General features: G+C 48.7%; 5 protein-coding genes across 5 annotated transcripts; 3 read left to right on the top strand and 2 right to left on the bottom strand.

Annotated features, from left to right (window-relative positions):
• Nucleotides 1–3,352: 3,352 nt before the first annotated feature.
• BC939DRAFT_501284 (docking domain of Afi1 for Arf3 in vesicle trafficking-domain-containing protein) lies at nucleotides 3,353–6,376 on the bottom strand (the record flags this gene model as incomplete). Its single annotated transcript, XM_051560143.1, has 10 exons — nucleotides 3,353–3,511; nucleotides 3,619–3,741; nucleotides 3,827–3,985; nucleotides 4,095–4,373; nucleotides 4,477–4,720; nucleotides 4,836–5,137; nucleotides 5,273–5,689; nucleotides 5,813–5,864; nucleotides 5,970–6,155; nucleotides 6,273–6,376. The coding sequence occupies 10 exons, from the start codon at nucleotides 6,374–6,376 to the stop codon at nucleotides 3,353–3,355; spliced, it is 2,025 nt and encodes a 674-aa protein (XP_051414285.1).
• Nucleotides 6,377–7,765: 1,389 nt separating this feature from the next.
• On the top strand, nucleotides 7,766–8,845 carry BC939DRAFT_491347 (uncharacterized protein; the record flags this gene model as incomplete). The annotated part of the gene is given in 3 exon segments (XM_051559487.1): nucleotides 7,766–7,939; nucleotides 8,077–8,468; nucleotides 8,487–8,845. 3 exon segments carry the CDS (start codon nucleotides 7,766–7,768, stop codon nucleotides 8,740–8,742), a joined length of 822 nt encoding a protein of 273 aa, XP_051414284.1. The 3' UTR covers nucleotides 8,743–8,845.
• Nucleotides 8,846–18,021: 9,176 nt separating this feature from the next.
• Nucleotides 18,022–19,892, bottom strand: BC939DRAFT_527205 (uncharacterized protein; the record flags this gene model as incomplete). Its single annotated transcript, XM_051561405.1, has 2 exons — nucleotides 19,472–19,892; nucleotides 18,022–18,941 (listed from the first exon to the last, which is right to left on the bottom strand). Exons 1-2 carry the CDS (start codon nucleotides 19,695–19,697, stop codon nucleotides 18,022–18,024), a joined length of 1,146 nt encoding a protein of 381 aa, XP_051414283.1. The 5' UTR covers nucleotides 19,698–19,892.
• A 1,061-nt stretch (nucleotides 19,893–20,953) lies between these two features.
• On the top strand, nucleotides 20,954–22,867 carry BC939DRAFT_475328 (uncharacterized protein; the record flags this gene model as incomplete). The annotated part of the gene is made up of 3 exons (XM_051558489.1): nucleotides 20,954–21,841; nucleotides 21,934–22,377; nucleotides 22,478–22,867. The coding sequence occupies 3 exons, from the start codon at nucleotides 20,954–20,956 to the stop codon at nucleotides 22,865–22,867; spliced, it is 1,722 nt and encodes a 573-aa protein (XP_051414282.1).
• Nucleotides 22,868–23,020: 153 nt separating this feature from the next.
• Nucleotides 23,021–25,065, top strand: BC939DRAFT_445225 (uncharacterized protein). Its single transcript, XM_051554778.1, has one exon. The coding sequence runs from the start codon at nucleotides 23,310–23,312 to the stop codon at nucleotides 24,945–24,947; it is 1,638 nt and encodes a 545-aa protein (XP_051414281.1). The 5' UTR covers nucleotides 23,021–23,309; the 3' UTR covers nucleotides 24,948–25,065.
• The last annotated feature ends 407 nt before the right edge of the window (nucleotides 25,066–25,472 follow it).

Below are 25,472 nucleotides of genomic sequence, written 5' to 3'. Positions count from 1 at the left end.
GCGAGGGAACGAAGCAACAGCGGCTTCGTAAGGCTGATTGGTTCGATGTCATGATGTTACTCAGTGTGCTTCTCAGCCTGGACATTCGCTGCATAAAGGTTTGTGTTGTTCACGATCGTGTCCAGCATGGTGTCTGGGAAGAAAAGCTGAAAAGACTCGTCCTCGTCGAATTGAAGTACATAAGGTGACAGAGATTGAACGTGCGCGGAATGGTGGCCTTGTGGACATTGTTCAGGCTGGTTAGTGGTTTCGAAGATCAGCGGCTTTGGCAGTCGATTGTCAATCGACACACTCGTGGTACGCAAATCTTGCTTTAGATTTGAACATTGCGTGTAAACTGCATACCGCTCACCTTTCTTCATCTTCACTGGCATTATTACCGTCTAGAGATTGATGGCTCTTTCTGGCTTGACCTCTTCCTGACCTCCCCGACCTCGTCTCACTTGTCCAAGCTGATCGCCTCGACCCCATGCCCCAGCATGGTCGCCTTCAGATCTTTCCTCCACTTCATACAGGTTTGTATTGTTTTTAGGGCAGTAATGACTGATTCGTACTCGACAACTGATCCATAGTATCCTCGGAGTAGTTGACTTGGCGATAAGAAGGGTAGCTCTCATCGCCATCATTGGTAAACTCACGACCATCAGAGAAGGTGTCGAATGTCCATGATGTGGAAGTAGGAAATTGTTGTACAAAAATTTGAGCACACAACTTCGATCGTGGGAATTCTCAATGAGGGTGATCCCATTTCAGCTCACTCCTTAATATCAATTCCAAGTAAATGCCAACTAGGTTATACTTCTAGGTGCACCGAGGGCCAGGTGCCAATATGTGCTTAGAAAGGGGGCGGGGATGGCAATCATGATAGTATTTTACAATTGCATTTTCTTATTAAAATTCATCCCATATATGGGATGAATTCGGGACAAGGGATAACTACGAATTAAGCTAAATTGAGTTATGTCCATGATGCAATACAGCATGATTACGCACGTTTTTTGCTGTGCAAAAAATGCTGTGTTCGTTCTCCTGCAACTATGCACTAACTCCGGGAATTGAGTAAATGTTTTCGGATTTTTCATTCTTCTTGTCAAAATACTTTATACGACAGAACTTTCTTTGCAAAACTTAATCAAGTTGTAACGCTGCATTCAAAGTTTCAAGCATAGTTCTCTTGTATTGCGTACTGCATCATTAAAGACGGTACGAATAAATGTTTGCAACTATGTCATTTACTCAATTTCCGGTTCCTGGTGCTGCCATGTCGTACTCGAATCTTTCTCCATTAAGTCGCTATCAGATCTCCATCCTCAATAGTCAGCGCGCTCTCCCTCTGCGTTCTAAAGCGCCCCAACCCTTCGCGGCATGCTCTCAATTAGAATCCGGTAGACTGAAGCAGGAGTTTTGTTCCACTCGAGCTGCAATCGTTCCCACAACTCGATTATTCCTTCAGGAAACTCAGGGCACTTGGCTAGTTACCTCCCGAGGTGCTCCCAGAGGTGCTCTATCGGGTTCATATCTGCAAGTTATAGTTCTTTTCCTCTAAAAATATTTTGGCTGTTCTTGAGGTGTGTTTGGAATCGTTATCCTATTGGAAAATCATATCCTGTAGCCAGATCCCATAACACTCTTGCGTCAATGGAACACATTCCTCAAGGATCCCGACATACAACTCAGCATCCATTGTTCCATGGGTTTGAAAGATGAAACCTGGTCCTGAGTATGTTATGCAATCCCACATAAAGAGGCGGCCTCCTCCGAACTTGGGCACCTCCTCAACGAGCCGGTCCTGCGCGCCGATTTTTTTGTCTTTCCAAACCCAGCCCTTCCCATCGGACCCATATCAGTTGATCCTAGTTTCATCTGTCCATAGGACCTGTTTCCAGCCGTCGACAGCCCAATGCTTACACATACGGACGAAATCCATACGTGCCTTATGATGTTTTGGGAACAACTTGGGACGTCTGACCTTTCTCATTGCTATCAAGCCCTCCTCTCTGATGATCTCTCTAGTCCTGTAGGGCGAGACGTTGATATCGAATCCCTGGAAGAGGTACTTCTAGGTGTCGGCGGCCGTTTTAAGGTTGCCGTTTATGATACCTCGTACGATTGCGCGCTGAGTGGTTGGGGATATCTGGCTTCGGCGACCGGCTTCGGCTGGAGGAATACTTTGTTTTATTTTTTGGACTGGAAAACAGAGTGCTTTCGAGCAATATGTCTTGACAGACCCTGGAAAGCATTGAGACGCAAAGAGACTTTGTGTACTACAGGATACAGAAAACAATAGCAGTGGTTACATGTCAGGCAAGTGCCCGGAGACTGGACGACGTTAGGGACTTTGTGCAAAAGAGAAAAGAAAAAAAAACTCGCTGACATTTTATTGTAGACGACATTGGCGGCGGGAGGGCTTCAAGGCTTTGTTGTTGACAGCATTGTCACTCTTGATGAAATACATCCCCTACGGTTGAAATGACAGCGTTTTGTTTTAGACACCGCTGCATCTCGAAGACAACGGCGTCTTGTTCTAGACAAAACTACGATTTCAGCCAACACGGACCATTTGCTTGGCCCTCTTGAGCATTGAAAAACAGCATGGGTATTCCCTAGTTCTGAAAGCAAGATGGCTCGATCGGATATAGTCTACCTGGCCCAGCTGGCATCCTTAGCCCCTTTCTCTCACTCTTCCATTATATCCATACAGCTACAATCAAGACCCTCTTACTTTTTGTTCCAATCCATTAAACAACTGCCATGCGAGAATGAACATGATTATATGGAATGGCAAAGGGGACACGGATAATGTAGGGACATAAGCAGCATTTAAAAGCAGCAGCATTAGCAGCGCAGCGCATTCCTGTTCTTTGCACTAAAGAGGCATTGTTTATCACAGATTCAGTTGTGCTGATATTTATGCCTCATATTTGCTGCTGCACAATGCGTGGACCATGAGTGCTATTCTCTATTGCGAGCAAACTAGCTAGTTTAAAATACTGCCATTATCCATCTCGCTCGATGCTCCTTTGCGTTTTTTTTTTTTTTTTTTTTTTTTTTTTTTTTTGATTTTAATCAACAATAGCTTTGATTTTGTCTTTGAGCCGTTTATACTGAATATTCATCGACTAACCTCATTTTAGAGCTGGCAGTGCGTGGACATGGATGCGAGAGAATTTAGAATTCAGCTGGGATGCGAGCAGAAGGTATACCTACGCCAGGCCCTGTGCAGTAGTAGTAGTAGTAGCAGTAGTAGCAGTAGTTGTTTGACCAAGAGACACTGTGAGTAGGATACTCATTTATTAATGGTTGAGAGAGACGTTTAGCTATCGACTATAGTCTGATTAATCCAGGAGCGCGACTAAGCAGAGGCAGAGCTGATAGACCCTGCAGATGCAGAGAGTCGGGCGTAGTGGTGTTGCTTAATAGAGTTCTCCTCCTGCACAGCATATTCCCTTGCCAGACGTTCATAAGTGTTTCTCTCGAACTGATTAAGTGATTTGATGTAAACTCTTCCTGTCTGTTGCGGCATCAGCGGATTGTCGAGTAAAAGAGAGAAGGCATAAGAGTTAATATACTGAGAATTAAGTTTTCGAGATATTACCCATACACCAATGGTGAACTTACTGGATGCTGGTTCAGCCGATTAAAGAATGCTATAGTGTCATTGCGGACACTGACCATTGGATGGAAGAGCCCATAGGCGATACAGAATAATCCGCCTTGAGATAATGGAAGACTGGACAAGAACTACCGACACAGACAACCATAAGGAGGTTAGAAGATATCGTCATATAGTAATATAGTAATCCCACCAATTTTGATTTCTGGTTACCTCAATAATTTGTTCGTCCGTGGAAATGTTTTGCAAAAATCCCTTGAATAATGTTGAGACATCCTGTGGAGATAACGTCCTTGCCAATTTAAGTAGCGAAATAACGCGCTTGACATCCATGCACTTGATAGATCTTGATGATAGCCAAGCTTTATGATCCTATTGACACCAAACATGGAGATACGGACACGTTACACCGTGTAATTAGTGTATAGCCTTAAAACTTCCACATGAAGCGAACAATCATGAATGCAGAAGGGCCGCTTACCTCCTGGAGATACGTATAGCTAGTTGTTGCTCTCCAGCCCTCGATTCTGCTTGCATTCGCGGCGATCTCACGAGCTCTTGAAGTCTCATCCGCAAAGACGAGTCCCGTACCCAGGTACTTTGTGGACTCTGGTGTGTTGACGCGGTTGAGACCAATGGTAGTCTGGCCATATGTTTGTTCTTCATATTGCGATGCCAACTGAACGAACCGTGTGACATAGTCTTGGAATTTCGCCCGAATTACTGTCTCTCCATAATGTGCCTGAATCGCATTCAGTATCTATTTTGCAGTAAAGATTAACAAAGGAAGCGATTGTTAGACGATGTCCAACACCGCTATCTTACCTTTCTGGTGGGAGGACATAAAACAGAAGATATCTTACATCTGTCATGAATTCATTGTCGCCATTGTCGTATTTGCCGCTTGGTTGACTAGTGGGTGCACCGCTGAAGATCGCGATAGGCCGTGTATCGTCATAGGATCCGGAGCCTTGAGATACCATGGCAGGCATCGGCGTGATGTCCTTGCTGACGGTGATCTTCCCAGTGTCGATATTGCAGAGTACATCCCACCATGCTGTGCGGTCCTCGAAAAGTTGATTGGTCACACCGGCGATGAATCCTTTGCTGTAGATAGATAATATTATGAAAACAACTTGGTAAGCCAGAATACATGAGTTCAGCCTGAGACAGGCGTTGGGCAGGTTATGACCTTGGCAACGATATGTTTACATATATTTACCATGTCAAAAGATGATCAATGCCTGCCAAGTTCGTGTAGGGATAAGCGCGTTCAGGAAATCCGCGCAGTACACCTCCTGAGCCGCTTCCGAGAGCACATGCGGCCAAGACGAAGTTGGCAACATCTCCTGCGGGGTGCCCGTTACCCAAAAAGATGATCCTCTTTCCTGTCAAGAGCGCATTCATTAGGAGCATGATGGGGTGTGTGTTCGGTCCATTTGAGTCCAGATGTGCGTGAAATGGATGCGAATTGGGCGAAGGCGATGCTGGACTGAAGGTTGTAATGAGCTTGATCAATGAGAACTAGTCGATTTATGGATAGGGAAATGTTAGAATGGTTCTATTGTCCTATGAGTCCGGATTGCCCTTCCATCGACGGGGCGAGTAAGGCAGATTGCGGACCAAATCCAGACGATCCTTTCTCCCAGTCATCCTTACCTCTCCAACTTCTTCAGGGTTGATGCTGAGTGGCACTCTGATGGGAATCTTGATCCCGTCGTAGACGACCTTGGTTTCATAAAATTGACAATCTCTGTTCTTGGCCATCGCCGCTGTTGCTGCTGCCAAGGCTGTTGCTGCACCTCCCTCCTTGCCTTTGAGAGGCGCTTGTCCCACGACAATTCCCAGTCCATACGTCATATCAACCTTGCCTGGCGCATCTTCGCTCGCCCCTGTGGCTGCCTCAAACTTTTCAATGAACAGTTCCTTGTTGTCTGATGATCTCAAAATCATGCGCTCATATGGCGAAAGGTCCGGTGGGCTGAGCTCCATAGAGTTGACGGACTCATACAATGTCTTTAATACTTCGACGGACGGGTCCTTGAAGTAGTTTTCGAGCGCAAGCAAGAGCACAGGCTAAAATTATGTTCCCAGGGAATTGGGCAATTGAATTAGTACCGCAAATTCCAGAGCAACAGCAAGCGCATTCCCCCATTTGCTTTTCCAAAGTAAGAGGATGGATAAACTTGCCTTGTAAACATGCAGGTACTGGTGGGTGGTACAAATCGCCATTGCCTTCACTGCAGCACCTCTAATATCCATGAATATGTCTAAAAATCAGTAAAGTATGCGGACTGCAAGATCATGGTTTCCGTACCAACTGTTTCTTTCCTGCGATACGTGGGATTGCCATTACCTGCGAATGGAAGCATCGTGATTGGTACGGACCAAATTCAGGACATAAAGAAGAGGATTCTCGACTTCATCCGTCAATGCATTGTTGCCGTTCCAGGGAGCTGGCTTCGCCTGATTCAAGAAAAAGATTGTCCAGTCAGCCGGCCTTAGATGGGCACCGTCAGGCAACATGAGCTCTGCCAGTACACTATATCAGACACAGTTGTGCACAAATGAGGAGTAAGAAGTGATCCCGTTAGCGAGCGATTTTCAAGGCGTTGTGCTTATAGTCGAGTGCCCGCGCTGTAGTGCAACTAATCCATACTGGTTGTCCGAGGTGATGTTGGTTGGGTACTGATGTGTCAAGGTCGAGCCCTGGTCGATATCGAACTCTGCTAACAGGATGGTCGTGACATGTTGGGGTGCCATTTATATCACTCCAATATATGAGGTACAAGTCAATTGTTGATAAGGTATTGCAGCAGCACCTCTCTCGTGCGACAGAGGAAAAGGAAGGACAGATGAAGAAGGGACGAGAGGACAAGATGATGAAAAAAGAGGCTGAGGATGAATGATGGAAGAGGTCAATGGATGGTGGAAGGATTGGCTGCAGTGTTTGGGTAGAATGTGATGGCAGTGGGTCGAGAGCGTTCGTTGGTTCAAGAGCTCGTGAGAAGGAACGAGGCTCTGCCTCCTTACAGCTCCAATTGCTTGGAGGCCTATTTTTTTCCCGCCAGCCCGTTCCTGAACAAATTTTAGTGACGAGCGCGCCCAGCAGCATGGCGCGTACTACGACTATATACACGCGGTGCCGGATCCAGGAAACCCTTCAGCAACACATCCACGGCGTCAAATATCGGAAACACAGATCAAGTACGGAGCCAACTGCGTCTCGTATCGTGATGACCCACAGCTTAAGGAAAAAGCCAAGACGCAATGAGAGAGACATTCGCGACTCTCAATATCTATGGACAATATTCTGGAGCCTTACTCAAATATGCATTCATTTTGCGCCTCATAAGCGCACCTAGAAGAAAAAGCGATGAGTTGGCTTCCACTCCATATTTGATGTGGGAGATTAGAGAAGTTTGATACAACAAACAAACTCAAAACACAAAACAAGCAGAAGTGTTATGGAAGTGGTCGGAATGTTAACTCAGCAAAGAGCAAGCAAAGATAATACGTCCTATCCCCCACCCCCAGCCTCATCCGACGCCATATGGCAGGCGCAAGGGTTGAACAGATCAAATGAAGAAGAGGTGAGTGAAGCCCACTGCACGCAGCTAACCGTCAATCCGGGGCTATTTACGGAACATCGATTAGTGTTGCCAACCACATTTTCATCAACAATGAAGGTATTCCCGATTCCTTTTCCACTGTCTGGGATTAGCAGCAACAAACTATACACGGTCGTCATTTGCTCTCCAACTTAATTGTGGCACGCATTGTCTATGTGAGGGCTAGGTCTGGAAATGAAAAGTATTAAATAATCTGCACGCATCCTCCCACAGCTATATGCAGAGCGAAGGTTGCTGTTCTCAGTTCTAAAAGCATGGCGCGCTTCCATGCATGCTTTCGGACGTTAAGAGGAGTACTCAAGGGTTTGGGATTGTTTGGTGCAGAGATCTGAGCTGAACAAAAAAGGCACAAACCGTTTGATGAACCAGCACAAACCTGTTGGGAAGCAGCATAGGCACAATCAGCGCACATGCTGGTTCACATTGCAGAGCCTTGTCTTTTGTCTATTCTCAATAAAACTCTTCGTGCCACTATTTTTCACACAACGCATGCAATTCTTCACTTTAGACGTGTTTTGCAATGGCCAGTCAGAACGAATATGACAACGATTTCGCTTTTGACGACGATGTCGACGATGTCGACGATGATTACCGTGACGAAGGCTACACCAATGAAAGGCCCATGGGCGAACATCTAATGTTCGGTAAGGACGGAGACGGGGATGATAGCGATAATAGTTATAGTGGGCTTTCTGTAAGATGATTATTTGTAAGTCTGTAACTCCATATCCTCCAAATGCTGCCTGAAATTTGCTGGCCCCAAACTTATTGCTAACACGTCTTTTGCGTGCTTCAATGCTTCTGTAAACTCTCTTGACCCGACGCTATTAGCGTACACGTAGAGAAGGTTTACAATACTCCGTCCACAATAGCCTTGCACAAGACCAACTTTGTGGTGGGTCATATGAAATCTTGGACGCGCCAGCGGACGTGGAAATCACAACACAGCAATCGCCAGAAGCATCTGCAAGGAGCGAAGCCAGTATCTATGCTACGTCCCGCCGCGGCAAAAGAGGGCTTCCCAAAAACCCTTCTCCTCCTCTTGCAGTACAACAGCAACTGTCTTTAATGTCAGATCAGCAAGGTTTCATCGTTCAATTTCACACTCGATTCACTCTCCTCTTTCCACGCAACCCGGTAACACCACAAGTCTCACAGTCGCTTCGGGAGTTGCAAGCTTGCTCTAGTTCTGCTTCCATAAGGACCTCATCCGACACTGCGTAGTATAGGTGTGTGTATAGCGCTCGTCCTAATTCTTCCTTCACTCAACGCATGCTCTATCAAGCGCCTCCACCGCCCTCCCGTTCACGCGTGCCTCCTCCGTCCTCTCGCGGCCTCGCCAATGCTTCACCCTTTGCCGTACCAGATATAGCTCTCTGTACAGCAAATTCTTTGGAGCAGCGCCGACGTGACGTACGAAACAGTTATAGCGCAGCAGACGGATGGTATCGGTTATATGAATCCCTCGAACTTGGCACCATACCCAAACCTGAATAATGCAACGACGCTCTTCCGTCACAAAGACTATTAGCGAGGGGCCCAAGACCGAAGTCCTCGCGCAAGGACAACGCTCTGGGCCGTTTCTACACCTCGTACCTAGACATGGAGTTTCAATGCCAGGTTGTGAACGACTCTGGCGATATCTGTGGACAACGATACAGGAAGTCAGGAGGCGGCAGAGCACGAACAAACTACATCACCAACCAGTGTTTGTGAAGCAAGTCGGGATATTGCTGTTCGTTAGGATGGTACAGAATCAGGAGAAATATGTTTCTCCTGCCTGTAGTACATACATGTGAAATAGCGCGCTGCAAAGGTAACATTTATAGGCATACACTCGCCTGCGATCCTAGTTATCCTAGTGTTATTTCCCCACTGCTCATTACTTTACCTCTCACTCTTTGGTTTTACGAACCCACTGAGTGCTTTAGTTTTGCTCTTGGTTACCATTTTTTTTTTTTGTAAATTGTCATTGACAAAGAATGCTCTGTATAATTTCTTCCGAAAGCGCAATTCATACACTAGATAATAAAATTCAACATACTAGCGCTATTCTCCTATTTGCATCACCTTCGCCTTTCAAGCAAGCGAAAAGGCATTCACCGGGTCGACCGGCTTGCTGACTGTACAGCAGGAGAATCGGCTGTGGCGGCGGTATCCATCATATTGCGGTTTGATGGCGCCTTGAGTCTATACGCCACGGACGCCATGCTAATTAGCTTTTTGCTTACCTCGCGGAAGCTCAAAGGCAGAATCGGCTGACCCACAGTGCTGCGTTGTTCTAATAGCCGCATATTTATCCTGCTTAAGTCTTGCACGTTTTGGATAGATGCATTTGACATGATAAGTCTGTCATGCATCGAACTCCAATGCAGGCACACCTGATAGCGATCCTCCTCTTCTATGACCTGCCACATGCGAACAGACTTATCGTTACAGCCGGTTGCGAAATAGGTGCCGTTTGGAGTAGCGTTCCAGGTGATGCTTGTGATTAGTCCATGGAAATCTTCAACCACTGCCAAACATTGACCCGAATTCACTTCCCACAGTCGCACCGTCCCGTCGTTACTTCCCGAGACGATCTGCTGGCCACTAGGTGAATACACCACGCTCGCAACACCGCTGGTATGGCCGCTTAAAATGGGACCAGGTGCGCCGGTTTGCGCGTCCCACAGTCGCACCGTCCCGTCGTCACTTCCCGAGGCGATCTGCTGGCCATTAGGTGAGTACACCACGCTCGTGACACCGCTGGTATGGCCGCTTAAGACAGGACCAGGTGCGCCGGTTTGCGCATCCCACACTCGCACCGTCCCGTCTTTACTACCTGAGGCGATCTGCTGGCCACTGGGCGAATACACCACGCTCGTAACTGAGTCGGTATGACCACGCAAGGTGTAGGCTTTTGCCCAACTCGAAGTATCATACATACTGATCGTGCCGTCGCCGAGACCTACCGCACAGAACTTCTCATCAGGCGAATACGCACAGGAACGCACCTCATCATCTTCTAAGAGATACGGCCGTTCGCCAAACTGCACGCGCGCCATCTGTGCGTTGTTCAAATTGCCCTGACGTAGCCAAACGTTGCGCAGATTGACTTTTCTCAAATCCGCCCCTTGCAGCTGGGCAGAATCGAACGCGCCATAGCTGAGGTCCGCCCCTGGAATCTGGATGCCTTTCAGATCCGCTCTATTGAACTGTACACCTGCCTTGACCAATATCGTGATCGCATTGGCCGCCGCCTTGCGCGCCTCTTTGTCGGTTTTCGAGCATTCGATCATAACGAGCAGCTGCTGCTTGAAGAGAGGTTCCTGCTGGACACGCTCTGCTAAAAAGTGCAGAATCGACGGCTCATCCACAAAGCTTCTCCGTGCCAAGGGTGAATCGAGCACCGCCTGTTCATTGGCCGCCACGGCTTCCTCTACAGCAGCCTGGTTTTCAAAGCTCATGATAGAATCGACGCTCCCTCGACGCGGTATGGCTTGAGTTAAAGCTGCACGACTCGCGCTCGCACTGTCTCGTGGCTCAAACACTGCTCGGGCCAAGCAGTACTCTAGCAGTGATTTATGGATAAACCGGTACTGATTGCCGCTGCGGGTCAGAGGACATGCCTCTCGCAAGAGCTGCTGCTTCTCGTCATCTCGGCTAAAGAAATCTTCTTTCCATGTCCCTTGATCGCGAAATGGCGAGTACTCGACCACCGGATTGCCCGCTTGCTCTTTGTACATCGCTGCCGCTAACGCTCTCAGAAAGGTAACTCCGTTCTGTGCAAAATCATCGTCGGACAAGTTCTCGAACACCTTTTTCTCTTGATAATTCAAGTCCTTCTTCTCAACGAGCCGCTTCTTGCCTCGCTCCAACCATTGCTCCAAAAACTGGTCATACAACGCGACTCTCGTGACCCGGACACCCGAGAGATCTTGTCCTGGATCCACCATGCGCGGCAGTACCTCCAAGGACAGCGTCAACATAAAGGGGTTCTTGACCAGGTCTTGCAGGCTGGGAATCAGACTGAAAGCCTTTAAGTAGTCCTTTGTCCGCCAGAGGGGTCTGTTGATGCACACGTATTGCTTGACATAGTCTTGAACTCGACTCATGGAAAATGGAACGATTACTGCTTCCAGAAAGACCCTCGATGCGGCGCTATAATCCCGGTCGGTTGGTTGGAATCGATCCCGATAAACGAGGCCAAGGTACTCGCTGCGGCAGCTAATGATCATCTGAGCTCTCCATTCTCCCGGCTGATTCAATCGATTGCTTGTGTACAAGTTATGGATCTGCTGACTCTCATCATATCCATCGCAAATCAAGATGAATTGGCGGTAGACCTTCAACTCTCTGATCTGGGACTCGGAGAACAATGCCCTACGTAGTTGTTTGGTGATCAGATCCTGCTCCGGTTTGTCGATGGCGGATAGGTTGATAAAGAGTGGAATTCGGCCGTGCTTTTTCTTGTAGGCATCCCACAAGTCGCACTCGAGCTGCCGGTTAAAGGTCGACTTGCCTCCACCCGAATCGCCTAGCAGGAGCATCACCTTACGTTCACTGCTCAGGAAGCCTTCAACTTCTTTTTTCAAGTCGAACAGGTTGTCATCGGACGCTTGCAGATTGGCCTTGGCTTGAAGAGGGATATAGACGGCATTACCTCGTTCCTCCAGTCGCTGCTTTCTCAGTCGTTGCAGGTCGGCTTCAACATCTGGCCTGTTCTGAACACGATTGAGCAGGAGCGAAGATGTCGGCTGGGGTAAAGCAACCGCCAACGGATACGAGGCGGGCCTCTCCTTGAGGCAGGTTTGAAACAGAGCACGTTTCGTTGCATCGCCATTCCTTTCCAACTCTTGAAGGAGCATGCCGGCGCGATCTTTTACCGGACTCTCAGTCGAAGCCTCCAAATGGATAAGGATTTTAAGGATCCATTGCTTGACGGTGGCATGCTGGCCCCATTGCGCATCATCCTCGTACAGCTCGCCTAAAAATGCGACGGCATTTTGGCGCGTAAACTCATCCCAGAGCGGATTGCCTGCGAGGATCCCTAGGCGTTGGCATACACCCCATTGAAAGGCAGGGTCTCGCCGGCAGGGCGCTCCACAGGCCAGCTTCTTGGATCTCGCTAGTTGGCCGTCCTGAAGCAACGTGTCTATGCCGCGTAATGCTGGATACCACGGGTTTCTGTCCTTGAAGCTTTCTTTGATAGACTCTAGAAAGGATTTCCCGCTCTCCACCAGCGAGGTCACCCTTTGGTTCGCGATGATGATTTGAACGACATGGGATGTAGGCAGTCCTTCTTGAATATGCGCCAGTTGACCAATAAAGTTCTCGAGATCCAGATCCTTGGCCGCGCTCGCGACGCCTGAAACACCTTGTGCCACTTTTATCGTGCGCCATGGCGTGGTTTGCACCAAAGATTCGTCGTTGGGGACATGCAGTAAAGCTTGAAAGGCATAGGCCGCTTGATATACCAGATAAGGGTCTGAGCTACCCTTCAGCTCATTCAAATAGGCAGAGAAGGGTTTATGCAATTGTTCGTGGCTCAAGTCCTTGACATGACAATCGGCCATCGCATCCAGAACGTGCGATACCGTCAGCGCCAATAGATACAGATGCTCGGTCGATTGATGGTGGGTGTGCTGTAAGCGCGTACTGAGAGCCTCCAATATATCGACCAGATCATCAGCTTCAAGGTATCCCGGTGTAGCGTCCTGCATCAATTGTGCCAGCCCTTCGAGTTGATGGATCTCCAATAAAGCGCCATGACGGATTCCGTCGATAAATTTCACAGGTAGCTTTTTGAACTCTCTTTGAGCCACTTCCGCGACTATGGTTTCCTGTTGAAAGTCCTCCTCGTCGATGAAGGCCTCGACCAGATCTGTTGCTAGCATGCGCAGCCTTTTCTGTTCATCAGGATCCGTAACTTTGGCTTGCGACCAGGCGCGTTCTGTTTCATCGAGTTCTTCAGCAGAAAGCTTCGGACTGGGCAACAAACTGAGGCAGTATGCGAGTTGAGAGGTGCTGGTGATGCGCTGATCCGGTTCCGGTAGTTCATATTTGACGGCGGGACGGGCCACGTTCAGTATCGTAATAGCATTGGTTGCCGCCAAGCGCACCGTCTTGTCCGTTTTCGACCGTTCAATGACGGCGATTAACTGCTTTTCAAAGACAGCGTCTTGTCGGACTCGCTCCTCCAAAAAATGCAAAATCGAAGACTCACCCGCGAAATTGATTCGCGTTAAAACCGATTCGAGCACAGCGTGTGCAGTGGTAGAAGACTCTTCCTTGTAACCGCCTCGATTCTCAAAGCTCGATACTGAACTCGCGCTCCTTCGAGTGTACAATGCTGGTGCCGATCCCGCGCTGTTACCGTTCTCTCGTGGTTCAAAAACTGCTCGAGCGACGCAGTACTCCAGGAGCGATTTATGAATAAAACGGTACTGATTGCCGCTGCGGCTGAACGGGCTAGCTTCAAGGAGTAGTTGCTTCTCGTAGTCTCGCCCAAAGAACACGTCCTTCCAAGTCCCTTCGTCGACAAAGCGTCTGTATTCTACTACTGGGTTTCCTGATTGACGTTCGTAGATAGCTGTTGCCAGGTCCTTCAAAAAGGCGATGCCGTTCTCTGTAAAACCTTCCTTAACTAAGACTTCAAAGGCGCGTCGTTCCCCACCTGACAAGCTTGTCTCCGCTAACCGCTTTTTGCCGCGCTCCAGCCATTGCTCAACGAAGTGGTCGTACAATGTAACTCTAGTTATTTGGGCGGCCAAGAGGTTATGTCCTGGATCCACCATGCGCGGCAAGACCTCCAATGATAGGGTTAACATAAACGGGTTCTTGACCAGGTCTTGAAGGCTAGGAATCAGAACGAGAGCCTTTGAATAGTCTGCCGCACTCCACAGCAGTGTATTTGCAGACACATATTTGTCAATGTAATCTTGAACTTGTTCCTTCGAGAATGGTGCAATGACCGCTTCTTGAAACAATTCTGGTTTCGCTTGGTGATAGCGATCTGCTGGTTGGAACTGATCCCGATAATCGAGGCCAAGGTACTCGCTGCGGCAGCTAATGATCATCTGAGCTCTCCATTCTCCCACCTGCAGTCCGTTGCTTATGTACAAGTTATGGATCTGCTGACTCTCATCATACCCATCGCAAATCAAGATGAACTGGCGGTAGACCTTTAACTCTCTGATCTGGGGCTCTGTAAAACCCGTTTTGCGTAACTGTTTGGCGATTAAATCCTGCTCCGGCTTGTCGATGGCGGGTAGGTTGATAAAGAGTGGAATCCTGTCTTCCTTTTTCTTGTAGGCATCCCACAAGTCGCACTCGAGCTGCCGGTTAAAGGTCGACTTGCCTCCACCCGAATCGCCTAGCAGGAGCATCACCTTACGTTCACTGCTCAGGAAGCCTTCAACTTCTTTTGTCAAGTCGAACAGGTTGTCATCGGACGCTTGCAGGTTAGCCTTGGCTTGAGGGGGGATGTACACGGCTTCGCCTCGTTCCTTCAATCGTTGCTTCCTCAGTTGTCTCAGGTCGGCTTCAACATCGGACTTGTTCTGAACAAGATCAAGCAATGATCGAGACGCGACAGTTGGTATGGTGACCTGCAGCGGATGTAAGCTTCGACTTTCCTTTCGGCAATCTTGATAAAGAACCCTTTTCGCCTCATCACCATTCGACTCCAACTCTTGCAACAAAGATTCGACACCTACACCATGTATCGCATAGACCGCAATAGAATATAGTATGGCTATTAGTATCTGCTAGGTCGTGAACTTCGTACTTTATAATAAGGCAAGAACCTCTCACACATCCGTTCATCATACATACTTGGCATAGTTGAGGCAAATGTCGAAGCCAACTGCATGAGAATGTGAAGGATCCATTGCTTGACGAGAGCTTGCTGGCCCCACACCACATCGTTTCGGTACATCTCGCCCAGAAACGCAACAGCGCCTTGGCGAGACTCGATGCCCCACAGTGGATTGGCGGCAAGATCCCCCAGGCGCTGGCATACTCCTAGTTGAAAGGCTAGATCACGCTGGCAAGGCGCTTCACAGACCAGGATCTTGAACTTGGCAAGTTGGCCGTCCCGAAGCAACGTGTCTGTCCCGCGCAGTGCTGTATACCAGGCACGTTTCTTCTTGAAGCTGAGACCGACTATGAGAGATTCCAAAAGTCCTTGTCCGCTCTCGACCAGTGCGCTCACGCCTTCATAACCGATTTTCGCTACCTGGATCACCTCTCCCATTCCTTCTTGAAGATGCCCGAGTTCTGTGATGAAGCCTTTAACGTCCAGACCTTTTGCGGCGCTAACTAGCCCCGAGACGCCCTTCAAAACAACTCCAGTACGCCGCATCGTTGCTTGCCAGGGCGATTCGTTGTCTGGGACGCGCTGCAGCGCCTGGAAGGCGTAGGCAGCCTGGTACGCCAAATAAGGGTCGCGGCTGGCTTGCAGCTCATTCAAATAGGCAGAAAGTGGCTCGTGCAGCTCTACACGCTCTAAGCCAGAGACCTTGGTATCGGCCATGGCATCCAGGACATTGGACACCGCGAGTGTGAGACGGCAGATGTGGTCTAAAGACTGAGCGTGAGTATCCTGTAGACGGGTGTTGAGGTTGCGCAGAATCGTGGCTAGGTCATCCGAGTCGAGGTAGCCTTCGGGAGCGTTTTGGACCAGCTGCGCCAGCCCTTTAAGGGACTGCACATCCAGCAGGCTGGACTTATCAACACCATCGACAAATAGCATGAGCAGAGAATGGAAATATTCCTTTTCAAGAAACGGGGCCAGGCACACGACTTCTGCGATGGCCCCGGTATCTTTGAGCTCATCGCGACTAAAGGCCTGGATCAGATCTATGCCCATCGCCTTGAGTCTTTCTTTTTCCTCTGTGTTGTTCTCCGTGGCTTTCACCCAGCTGGCTGCACTTGGTTCAAATTCCTCACCGAGTGACAGTGTGGCTTGCAGAAGGGCAAGGCAGTAAGCGAGTTGGGAAGTGTCCTTGAGTCGTTCATCTGCGTCGGGTAAAGTACACTTGACGGTGGGCTGACGCATATCATCAGGAAAGATATCCTTAGGGACCCGTGCGATGTCGCAGCCGGCGCTCTCGGTGGAAGAGGAAACTGTAGGGCCTGGATCTTTTGTAGGACGCACATAGCTGTTGAAGTCAGAGGACATTCAACAAATTAAGAGATGGGTTAAGTACGGCGTACGATATAGCCGGCCAATGCGAATAAGTAGAGCGCAGATACCTGTCACTTACCCCCACTTTTCTGCCCTCTTGTAACTGACCTCCGCCATTTTGCTATATCCCAATCTCTCCAATAGGTTGGCATGCTCGAAGCAGGCGCCGGCGAATCCATCGCGCAGGGCTTGATCCTCGACGGACAGGGGAATTGTAAGAAGCTTTTTCGCAGCTCTTTTCATCCGGGATAACGCGGCCCCCGCATCGTCGCACAATGCTAAAGCAATTTCCAGATCCTTGGTTTTGCGCGCATTCTCCACGTAAAAGTTGGCGAGCTCCAGCTCCTTTTGTGGCGAGAGAACGTTTCGCGGTGACAAAAAAGTTCTGTCAAACATGTTGCTTCTCTGAGGGAGTTTCTCCTGTATCATAGAGGAGATGGCGGTGATATTAGTGACCTTGTGCTCGATTAATATACCTGTGCGAGTAGCCAGTATACGTATTTGTACTTGACAGACACTTCAGTAGCGCAATGGGGAACCAATAAGTCGCAGTGGGCTGGTATACAATAGACGTAGTGGGAGCAGAATGAGTTATGCTAAATAAAAAACATTAATATCCATAGCAGATGCATGAATATTATCATATGTGGCTACTCTGCAAGTGATGGGGCGCACCTCGGAAGTGTCTATTCGACTCTTGTTTCCTTTGATTGGATGCAGAGGTAGTCCTGAAGATTTGTGCCTCCTAGCAGCGATACCCAATTGCCCATCATGAAACATGAAGGGTTAATAAGCTTAAAACATGCCTATAGGTTACTATCGAATGACAAGAAACAGTGCCCCACCTCAACAGGGATCTGTTTCTCGAGTTCTTTCTCCCAGCCGAGGAGATGGTCCGTCCCTGTGCAATGTTCTCTACTCCAATTATTTGTTTAAGACGGTCTGCACACGAATAAGGCGGTCAAGCGGAGTGATATTCGCTTCCCTCGTCACTTCTAGCAGAGATTCCTGTGAGCATGAAAGAAGGGATTAATATCCATTGCACATGAATGGCTGTCCTCTTTATCTCGGCCATTCTAGCATTAGCACTCTTGACTCGACTGTGGTTGCTCAGGCACATTCAGGAGTGGGGCTTTGGCAGATAAACTGTGTCTTTGTTACCAATGAGTAGCCGCTGGGTTGTCCTTATTGAGATCGAGCAGAGACGTACGAGAGACAGACAGAAGAGCGAGAACAGATGAGAGAGATACGAGGCAGTTCCTGATGGATTGAGGGAGGGTGAATGTGGAAAGAAGGGAAAGAGGGGAAGGAAGGGAAAGGGGAAAAAAGAGTGCAGCATTCGCCAACCGGAGCCATGCTTATTGTCAGATTACTCCCTCGCCCTCGTGTAACGTGTAATGGGCTCCCAGCGAAGGAGAGTAGGAACGCTACAGTTACTGAGAATTGTGCAGTTTACCACCGAACTCTTCCTTGCTCATCCTTTCTCGCCTCTTCAGCATGTTCCAGTAATGCTTAACCTCACTTATGTTATCGGAAGGTCATTACAACCTTTCTTACAGCCCTGATCGTCCCGGCTAACGTTTTCAGGTCGCCGGCTGTTTTTATTAACGAGTAGTTGATTTTTCTCTTGTTGTGACAATCTTGATTTCAAAGTGTTGGCTAAGTGTTTCACGTTCAACACGGCGAGCACCCTCCTCCGCCTTCATCTTCCGCTTCCTATTTTCCATGTCTGCCTTCTTCATCTCGGCCTCGACCTCCATGATCGTCGCCTCTGCTGCAGCCTTCCTCCTCTCTTTCGCTGCCCTCTTCGCATCTTTCACTGCCTTCTGAGCCTCGGCCTGTGCCTTCACCAGCCCAGCCATCATCGTCTGCTCTTGAATGTGCTTTATCCTCATGTCTATATCCACTATCTGCTGCTGCATGTCCAGTGTCCTTTTCTGAAATTCATCAGCATATGCGACCCTTTTATCAAGTTTCAGCTGCTCTGCCGCCCTCCTTTCCTGTTCTTCCACCATACTTCTCTTCCATTCCCGTTGCTGATCTGACTTGCTCACCAGAGTATCTATCAGCTCAACCATGTCGACCCCATCTCTTCCACGCCCCTTCGATCTCTTTGGATCCTGAGATCGAGCTTTAAATTCCTGTGGCCTTGCCTCGTCTTCGTCATTGCTCCCACTCTCGCCACCATCGCTTGCATCGCATGCGGCCTTTTTGTAAGACAGGTTGGTAATGAGCTGACACACCTCGGGAGGATTCAGCTTTATCGACCTTGAGGCATCGCGATAAATGATATCGTAGTAGTGGCAAAGCTTCAGAACCCGTTGCTTCAGTGTTGATGCCGGTAGGTCGCCGTTTTCAGTCCTCCTGAACTCATCATTGGCCTTTTTCCAGCATAGCTCCATATTCATGATCTTATTTTTAAGTTGCTTATCATCGAGCTCCAGGGTGAATTTGATGTTGATTTCCTTTAGCTCCACAAGAATTTTCGTCTTGTTTTCATTTTTGGGGGTCTTGCTGCTCGGGCCTGATAGGAGACGCCAATACTTGGAAATGGTCAGTAATTCGGCAATAGATGTCTCTTGCTCGTGTGTATAGATATGCGGCCGCTTTCCCTTGCTGATGTTCGAAATTGAGGGTGCAGGCGACTCAGAGGTCGGCGGCTTCTGTTTCCATTAGGTATTTGCAAGTGCTGAGGAGGATATTGAGGAGAGGTGGGGTGAGGATGCCGATGATAGGGCAGGGGAGGGTAGGGAAGAAAAGGGTGAATCCAGATACGGGGAAAGTCGCCTTGCGTGATCTGGCACCAGAAAGGCATGACCCTGTGCATCCTCATGTGGCAACATGGCATATGTAGCGGATGACTGCACACTATAAGCTGGCGCCAAAGATACGCCATAGTAACTAACATAGTAACCACTGTTAGTATTATGAAATTGTCAGCTTGATATGTCAAAGAACTCTGTCAAAAATGTTACTTGCTCTGGCATCGCTGGCATATCACTCCATCCGCGTCGAGGCTGTGTGAATAACCGAGACGGGTCCTTCTGCTCTTACTGTCGCGGTTGCTGTAACTGTAACTGCTGTTGTTGTTGCTGGCGCTGTTGCTCTTTCTGTTGATGCTCGTTCTGCTGCAGCTGTTGTTCTTGCTCATGCTGCTGTCGCTGTTGTTACTGCGGTTGTTGCTGTTGCTGCCCAGCAAAAAAGTCCACACGGAAGAAATCTGTTGTCGAGCTTTGATCCCGAGGTTGGGCAGGTTGGGTCCGTGGCTGGGTACGGACATTAGAGGGAGGTTGCTCTGAATGTGATAGGTCGCGCTCAGTGTCAGTAGTGAGAGGTAGTTGTGATGCTGAAGCGATGTGCCCGGAGCTCTGAGTGAGTAGTTGTTGGCTCGGCATAGTCACATTGGATGGAGTGTTGAGCATTTTATTGAGGTGAGAAAGTGGGTGGGAAGGAGGGGGGTCTGAGGAAAGAAGAGAGGATGGGACAGGGAGCATGATGGTACAAGCATGAGTCTCTTTTGTCTTCCCGTGCAGGCTTTCCGTTATTCAAAGTTTCGAAATCGAGCTTTCACGCTTTCGCTTCTTGTTACACAAACCCCCATTAACGCCTGAAAACGTGCATGGAAGCGCGCCATGCTTTTAGGACCGAGGACACTTAGTTTTTGTGTGATGAAACGAGGGCACAAAGGGGTTAGTTTTGTAAGATGTAGCTGGCATGTATGAACATGTATCTGTGGCACAAAAAAATACCTCTGAGCATTGTGAGCCAGCACCCACCCACAACAATTCAACTCCCCTCAAAGATTTAAGGTTAGCGCGACTCGACCCGTTTTGGAGCCATTAAGGCAACTATTTATGTTCCGCACTATGGTGCCTCATCCTGCGCGACTAAAGCCATGCACGCCGACAACGTGGACTGGACAAAGGAACCAGGACAAGGTGGGCGGCGATACGCTGCACCGCTAGTTGCCATGTAGATAAATAAACGAGAACGATGGACGAAAACATCGGCTGTCGTTGTTGGCGGTATGTTGATAGTCTTTCAGTCCCCATATTCGCGATCTAGTTTCTTCTGCAATGTATTATCCGCAATAAATAAAAAAAAAAGAGAGCTGCCGGTCTAGCATGTCATGCATAAGCACTTGGCCCCAGCCTGTGCCGGGCGCATGTTCAATTTACATTACACCACTTGCTCGGGCAGTACAAAAATAGGGCATTCCTCTTCTCTCGCCCTCCTTTTTCTCTTCTGCTTGTTCTTCCGCTCCTCCACTCGTCTTCATCCTCATTTTCGTCCGCATCATTGTCCGCATTATTGTCCGCATTCTCATTATTCTCATTCTCATTTTCATTTTAATTTTCATTCTCATTGTCATTTTGATTTCCATCGCACTTGATCTTTTATTTATTATTATTTTTGTTCAGGATTGTGTTCTATCAGCCCTCCTTTTTCTGTACAGGTCTTGGTGCCTGAAAACACGCCCTTTACGTCCACTCTATCCTCACCTATCGCCGCCCTTCAACCCCTCTGCCCGAGGTCATGCCTCTCTCACACCAATCCCATTCAAAGCCCACCAATCGGCCTTCTGTCTCGTCCATATCCCTGGATAGCTCCAGCATATCTTCTCTAACCTACGCCGATGATCTTCAGGGCCTTAAACCGCTGCCTCAGGCCCATGCGCCCCTCGCCTGCGTCGACCCTTCCCTCGCTGTGCCCTTTGACATGTCCATCCTCACTATATCCCACAAGCGAAACCACAACACAGTGAAGGCCGTCGTTGTAGGCGGTGGTATCGCAGGTCTTGCGATAGCCATCATGATGGATTTGGCTGGTATGGAGTTTGATATTCTTGAGCGATCGACTGGCAATGAACCCACAATGAGCAGTGCCATCGCCCTAGGACCACCCGCCCTACGGCTCCTGGAACAGATGGATCTATTACCCCAGATTGAGCGTCACTCCAAGATCGTAGCTGGATTGACAATCATCGATGGCGAGTGCAGGCGGCTAGAACGCGTCGAGGGCATCGATGGAGAGAGGTACGGCTATCCTATTCGTGTTATGTCCCGCGAGGCGCTTCATAAGATCTTTCTGGACAGAGTACCTAAGTCGCATCTACACCGCGGTAAACTTGTTGTTGAGACCCTTCAGAACCCCAATGGCGTCTCATGCAAGTGCTCCGATGGCTCCACGTACTACGGAGACATCATCATTGGTGCTGACGGCGCTCAGAGTCTGACACGGGAGAGGATGTATGTACAGTTGAGAGAACAGGGGAAATTGCCTGAAGCCGATATGGAGGCCTCATACTATGGACACGTTACTATCACAGGAATCTCCGACCCACTTGACAAGAGCATCTACCCTATTGCTCATGACAAAGAGTCCGAACTCCAAATTATGTACACCAAGGACGCACCCTACACGGTAAGTCGAGCAATAACATTCCTTAGCCGCGATTATGACAGCGTGCCAGCATCACAAGTTTCAATACTTAATTTCACTCTTCTTCTCCATAGCTCTGGTATGTACCAATAGCAGACAACAGAGTGGCCTGGGGCCTTAACCATTCATCGGCACCAAAGTACAAACAGCACGCATACTCTCGACCATACATTACTCCGGAGCTGCGAGATTCACAGGAGCTCATTGCCGCTGCCTCCTCCAGCCGGCCATTTCCCACTGTCCCAGCTTTCACCAAACCCCAGCTAAAGGCGCCATCGCTCTTGAGCTCGAAATCCTCTCCAAAAATGCACGATGACTGGTATGTGCCAGCCAGCATTGACCTGGAGAAGGATTTCAGCGATTTGTTGGACAAACGTTGCGCGCTGGGTGCTGGTACTGTGCGAGACTTTGTTGCTCGTACACCCAAAAAAGCCATCTCCATGATTGATAATGAGGAAAGGCTCTACAAGACGTGGTACAGCGGGCGTATCGTCCTCATCGGTGATGCCTGTCATGAGGTACACTCCTGGCAGTACACTATAATCGTAGTTTGATGTTAGGGCTGTTCTTTTTTTAACGCGACTTTTTGTTTTCTCCTCATTGCTCTCAATGTTGTAGCACTTGGTCATTGGAGGTCAGAGTGTGGTCCAAGGCATATTGGACGGCGTGTGTCTCGTGAACCTGCTGTATGATATGGAGTTCAACGGGCCTTCAGAGTTTTCAAAGGCCTTCAAAAAGTATCAGTCAACGCGAATTAGCGTTGCAAAGTCGTCAGTTGAGCAGACAAATATGATAGATAAGATCTTTCAAAGCCAGGGATTCAAGGCGGGCATGGTACGCAAATTTATGTTCGGCATCGTAGGATCCTTCAACTTGAAGAACGACAAGCTCAACAATAATCGCCCGCAGCTCTCATTCTTGCCCTTTGTGGAGGACTACGGTTCGAGCAAAGCCAACAGACAAAAGATCTCGGCGCGGCTCTCCGGCAGCAAGACATTTACAATCTAAGTGAAATGAATGGACACTCTCACTTATCTCTACCGGAACCCCACTTCTGTACATACCCTATACTCTTTTACATGCCCCCTTCCAGATATCTTCATGTAGAAGGTTTCAATGATTATAATAAAGGCATGTTACTATGTATGCCCCTCTACATTCGGCAAACTAAGCAGATCACATGGGAGGGTCTCCGGGCCTTTTCAGTATTAGAGTTTCTCACAGCATAAGATTTGTGGGTTCTGGCACATTCGCGTCGCGAAATAAGGAATATGCGCTCCTGGCGCAGTAGAGTTGATCCCACGGATGCATCATCGACCTGAATTCATTCGGATGGCCTTTGTTGCTCAACTTGAATTCCACAGATCAAAAAGCAAGACCAAGGTGCGAGTTTAGTCTGCGGACGGTGGACACTTTCGTACCGCAGCCGTGTACAAAACGCAATATATAAATGGGTTACTCAAACCAACATAAACAACAGACCATGGCCCTCAATGATAACACCCCTTCAGGACCTCTGGAACCACTACTCCAGCCCAAGGTCCTTCGCCGTCTTGGCGAACACCTCGGTCGCACAGATCTCCTCGCCGGTCTTCGTGTCTGCAAGACCTGGCACACTGCATTCGAGCCCTTCCTTTGGCACACCCTCGCTTTGCAAAACCAGCCATGCAATTTTACACCTCGCCAGGCCACTCCAACCCTCCTCCTCCGCAACCGCCATCATATCCGGCGCCTTCATGAAGTCGGATCCAATTCTCTGCTGAAATTCCTAGCCTTCTCGACGCAGCCCCCAACCATACAACTTACCAACATCTCTGTATCAATCTTGAGCCCCGAGATCCTGATGATTACCCACCACTGCATCGATACCTTGGCTTCTTTCAGCTGCCGCTCCAATCGGCTGCGAAAAGATCACCAGACTCAGAGTCTTTGGTGTCGGCAACTGTTCTCGATCCTCGAGATGGCCTCAGCGCTGACGGAGCTGGCCATCGGACCCTTGATCCTGTTGGATTCACCCAATGACGTCTTTGCGAAGGTATGCAAGAACCTCAAGCGATTAGAACTGGACCGAGTCAAAGTGGCAGACCGAGATCTGTACGACGAATCGATTGCGGTTGAGGCAGTGTCCTTCAAGCCCTTCCCAGCCCTAGAGACCTTGATCTTGATCTGGAACGACTTCCCACCACAGTGCCAGCTCGAGTTAATCCGCAAGTCCCCAAATCTCAAATCCGTAACCTGGAGACGTGGAACACAGCAGCTGGCGCAGTCGTGGCTCTCGGGAACATTAGCTATGCCTATCTTTCTAACTAGCTTAGATATTGGCCATTCGTACATCAACGACGAGAGCATTGCCCGGATTCTGGCTATGGCACCTAATTTGGTAACGCTCAACGCTCGATCGACACCGTTCGCAGCAAAGAGTGGCCAGTACTTGCTTGAGAACCAGGGACCAAAGATGGTGGAGCTCGATGTTATGGATTGCGTTGATTTGAGTGCTGGGATCGTCCAAGTGATGTTGACATCCATGTCAAAACTGAAAAAGTTTTGCGCGCCGCGAGTAAATGCTGCCGACGTTGCATTCTTTCTCAAAAGGTCCTTATCCGCGGGATGGTCGCCGGAGGAAATCCCAGTTCAGGTTGAGACGGACAAGTCGAGCCCAGCGCCAGGATCGTCCGTAGTACAGCCCAGGGTGCCCACTGGCTCTTGGACGTGTCTCGACATGGAGGAACTCGAGCTCACCATTGATGGGTCGGGGGGTTTTGAAGATCAGGACTTTGCTGAGGTTCGCTCGTTGGTCTTTGAGCAGCTAGGACGGTTGACACGTCTACAGGTGTTGGTTCTAAGCGAGAAAGTACAGGAAGGCGATGAGGAAAAGCGTCTTCTGAATTTTACTCTACAGTGTGGACTTAGTAAATTATCTGGTCTGAAGCGCTTAACAGAGCTGGATATTTGCAGTTTGCAGGTCAATATCGGGAGGGAAGAGGTGGAATGGATGAAGAAGGAGTGGCCAAGGTTGATAGACGCGAAGGGGAAATTGAAATGCAAAGTCGATATTGAGGACAAGTTTTTGAGGAGGTCGTTTACATAGAACTACACGATGCCATAAACTGTACCAAAATGTAATCTCGTGGACTTGAGACTCTGCTCAGATGCGTGAATCTTTGTAACAAAAGCTAGGAAGCAGATTGACACGCGTTTTGGCGCAGCAGTTGATAGTTTTGTTTGGAAAATTGATCGTGGACCAATGGCCAGACAATGTCATCGTAGGCCGCGTCCACCGCTGGAGTGGTAGTCCGAAGTATCATTAGAACAATTCATGTTTTTTACTCGCCTTCGATCGGGATTTTGACAGCTATAGTTCTACTGTACGCTGCGTGAAGTTATGAAGTTGACGCCTTTTTTTCGTTCCTACAACGAGCATCTGAGTCATTGACTTTCACGCAACGAAGAATAGTCTTTACAATGATCAGAAAAATAATTGCTCCGCTCTGTTTTTATTCTATTTTTTTCAGCATGACCCCATGAACTCTTGAATGTCACAAACTCAACCAATTCATTCGCAGAATAATCTTTGGAAAGAACAAAATAAAGGCTGCTTTCAGTAGCAAGCAAT

The sequence above is a fragment of the Gamsiella multidivaricata genome (genome assembly GCF_025024155.1).
Source record: "Gamsiella multidivaricata strain RSA 2152 chromosome Unknown BC939scaffold_18, whole genome shotgun sequence".
Classification (NCBI taxonomy): Eukaryota; Fungi; Mortierellomycota; class Mortierellomycetes; order Mortierellales; family Mortierellaceae; genus Gamsiella; species Gamsiella multidivaricata.
This window is presented reverse-complemented; position numbering and strand designations above follow the sequence as displayed.

Excerpts from the sequence above, each read along its gene's own strand:
- BC939DRAFT_445225 (XM_051554778.1), top strand. The coding sequence starts at position 23,310 with ATGGGTTACTCAAACCAACATAAACAACAGACCATGGCCCTCAATGAT.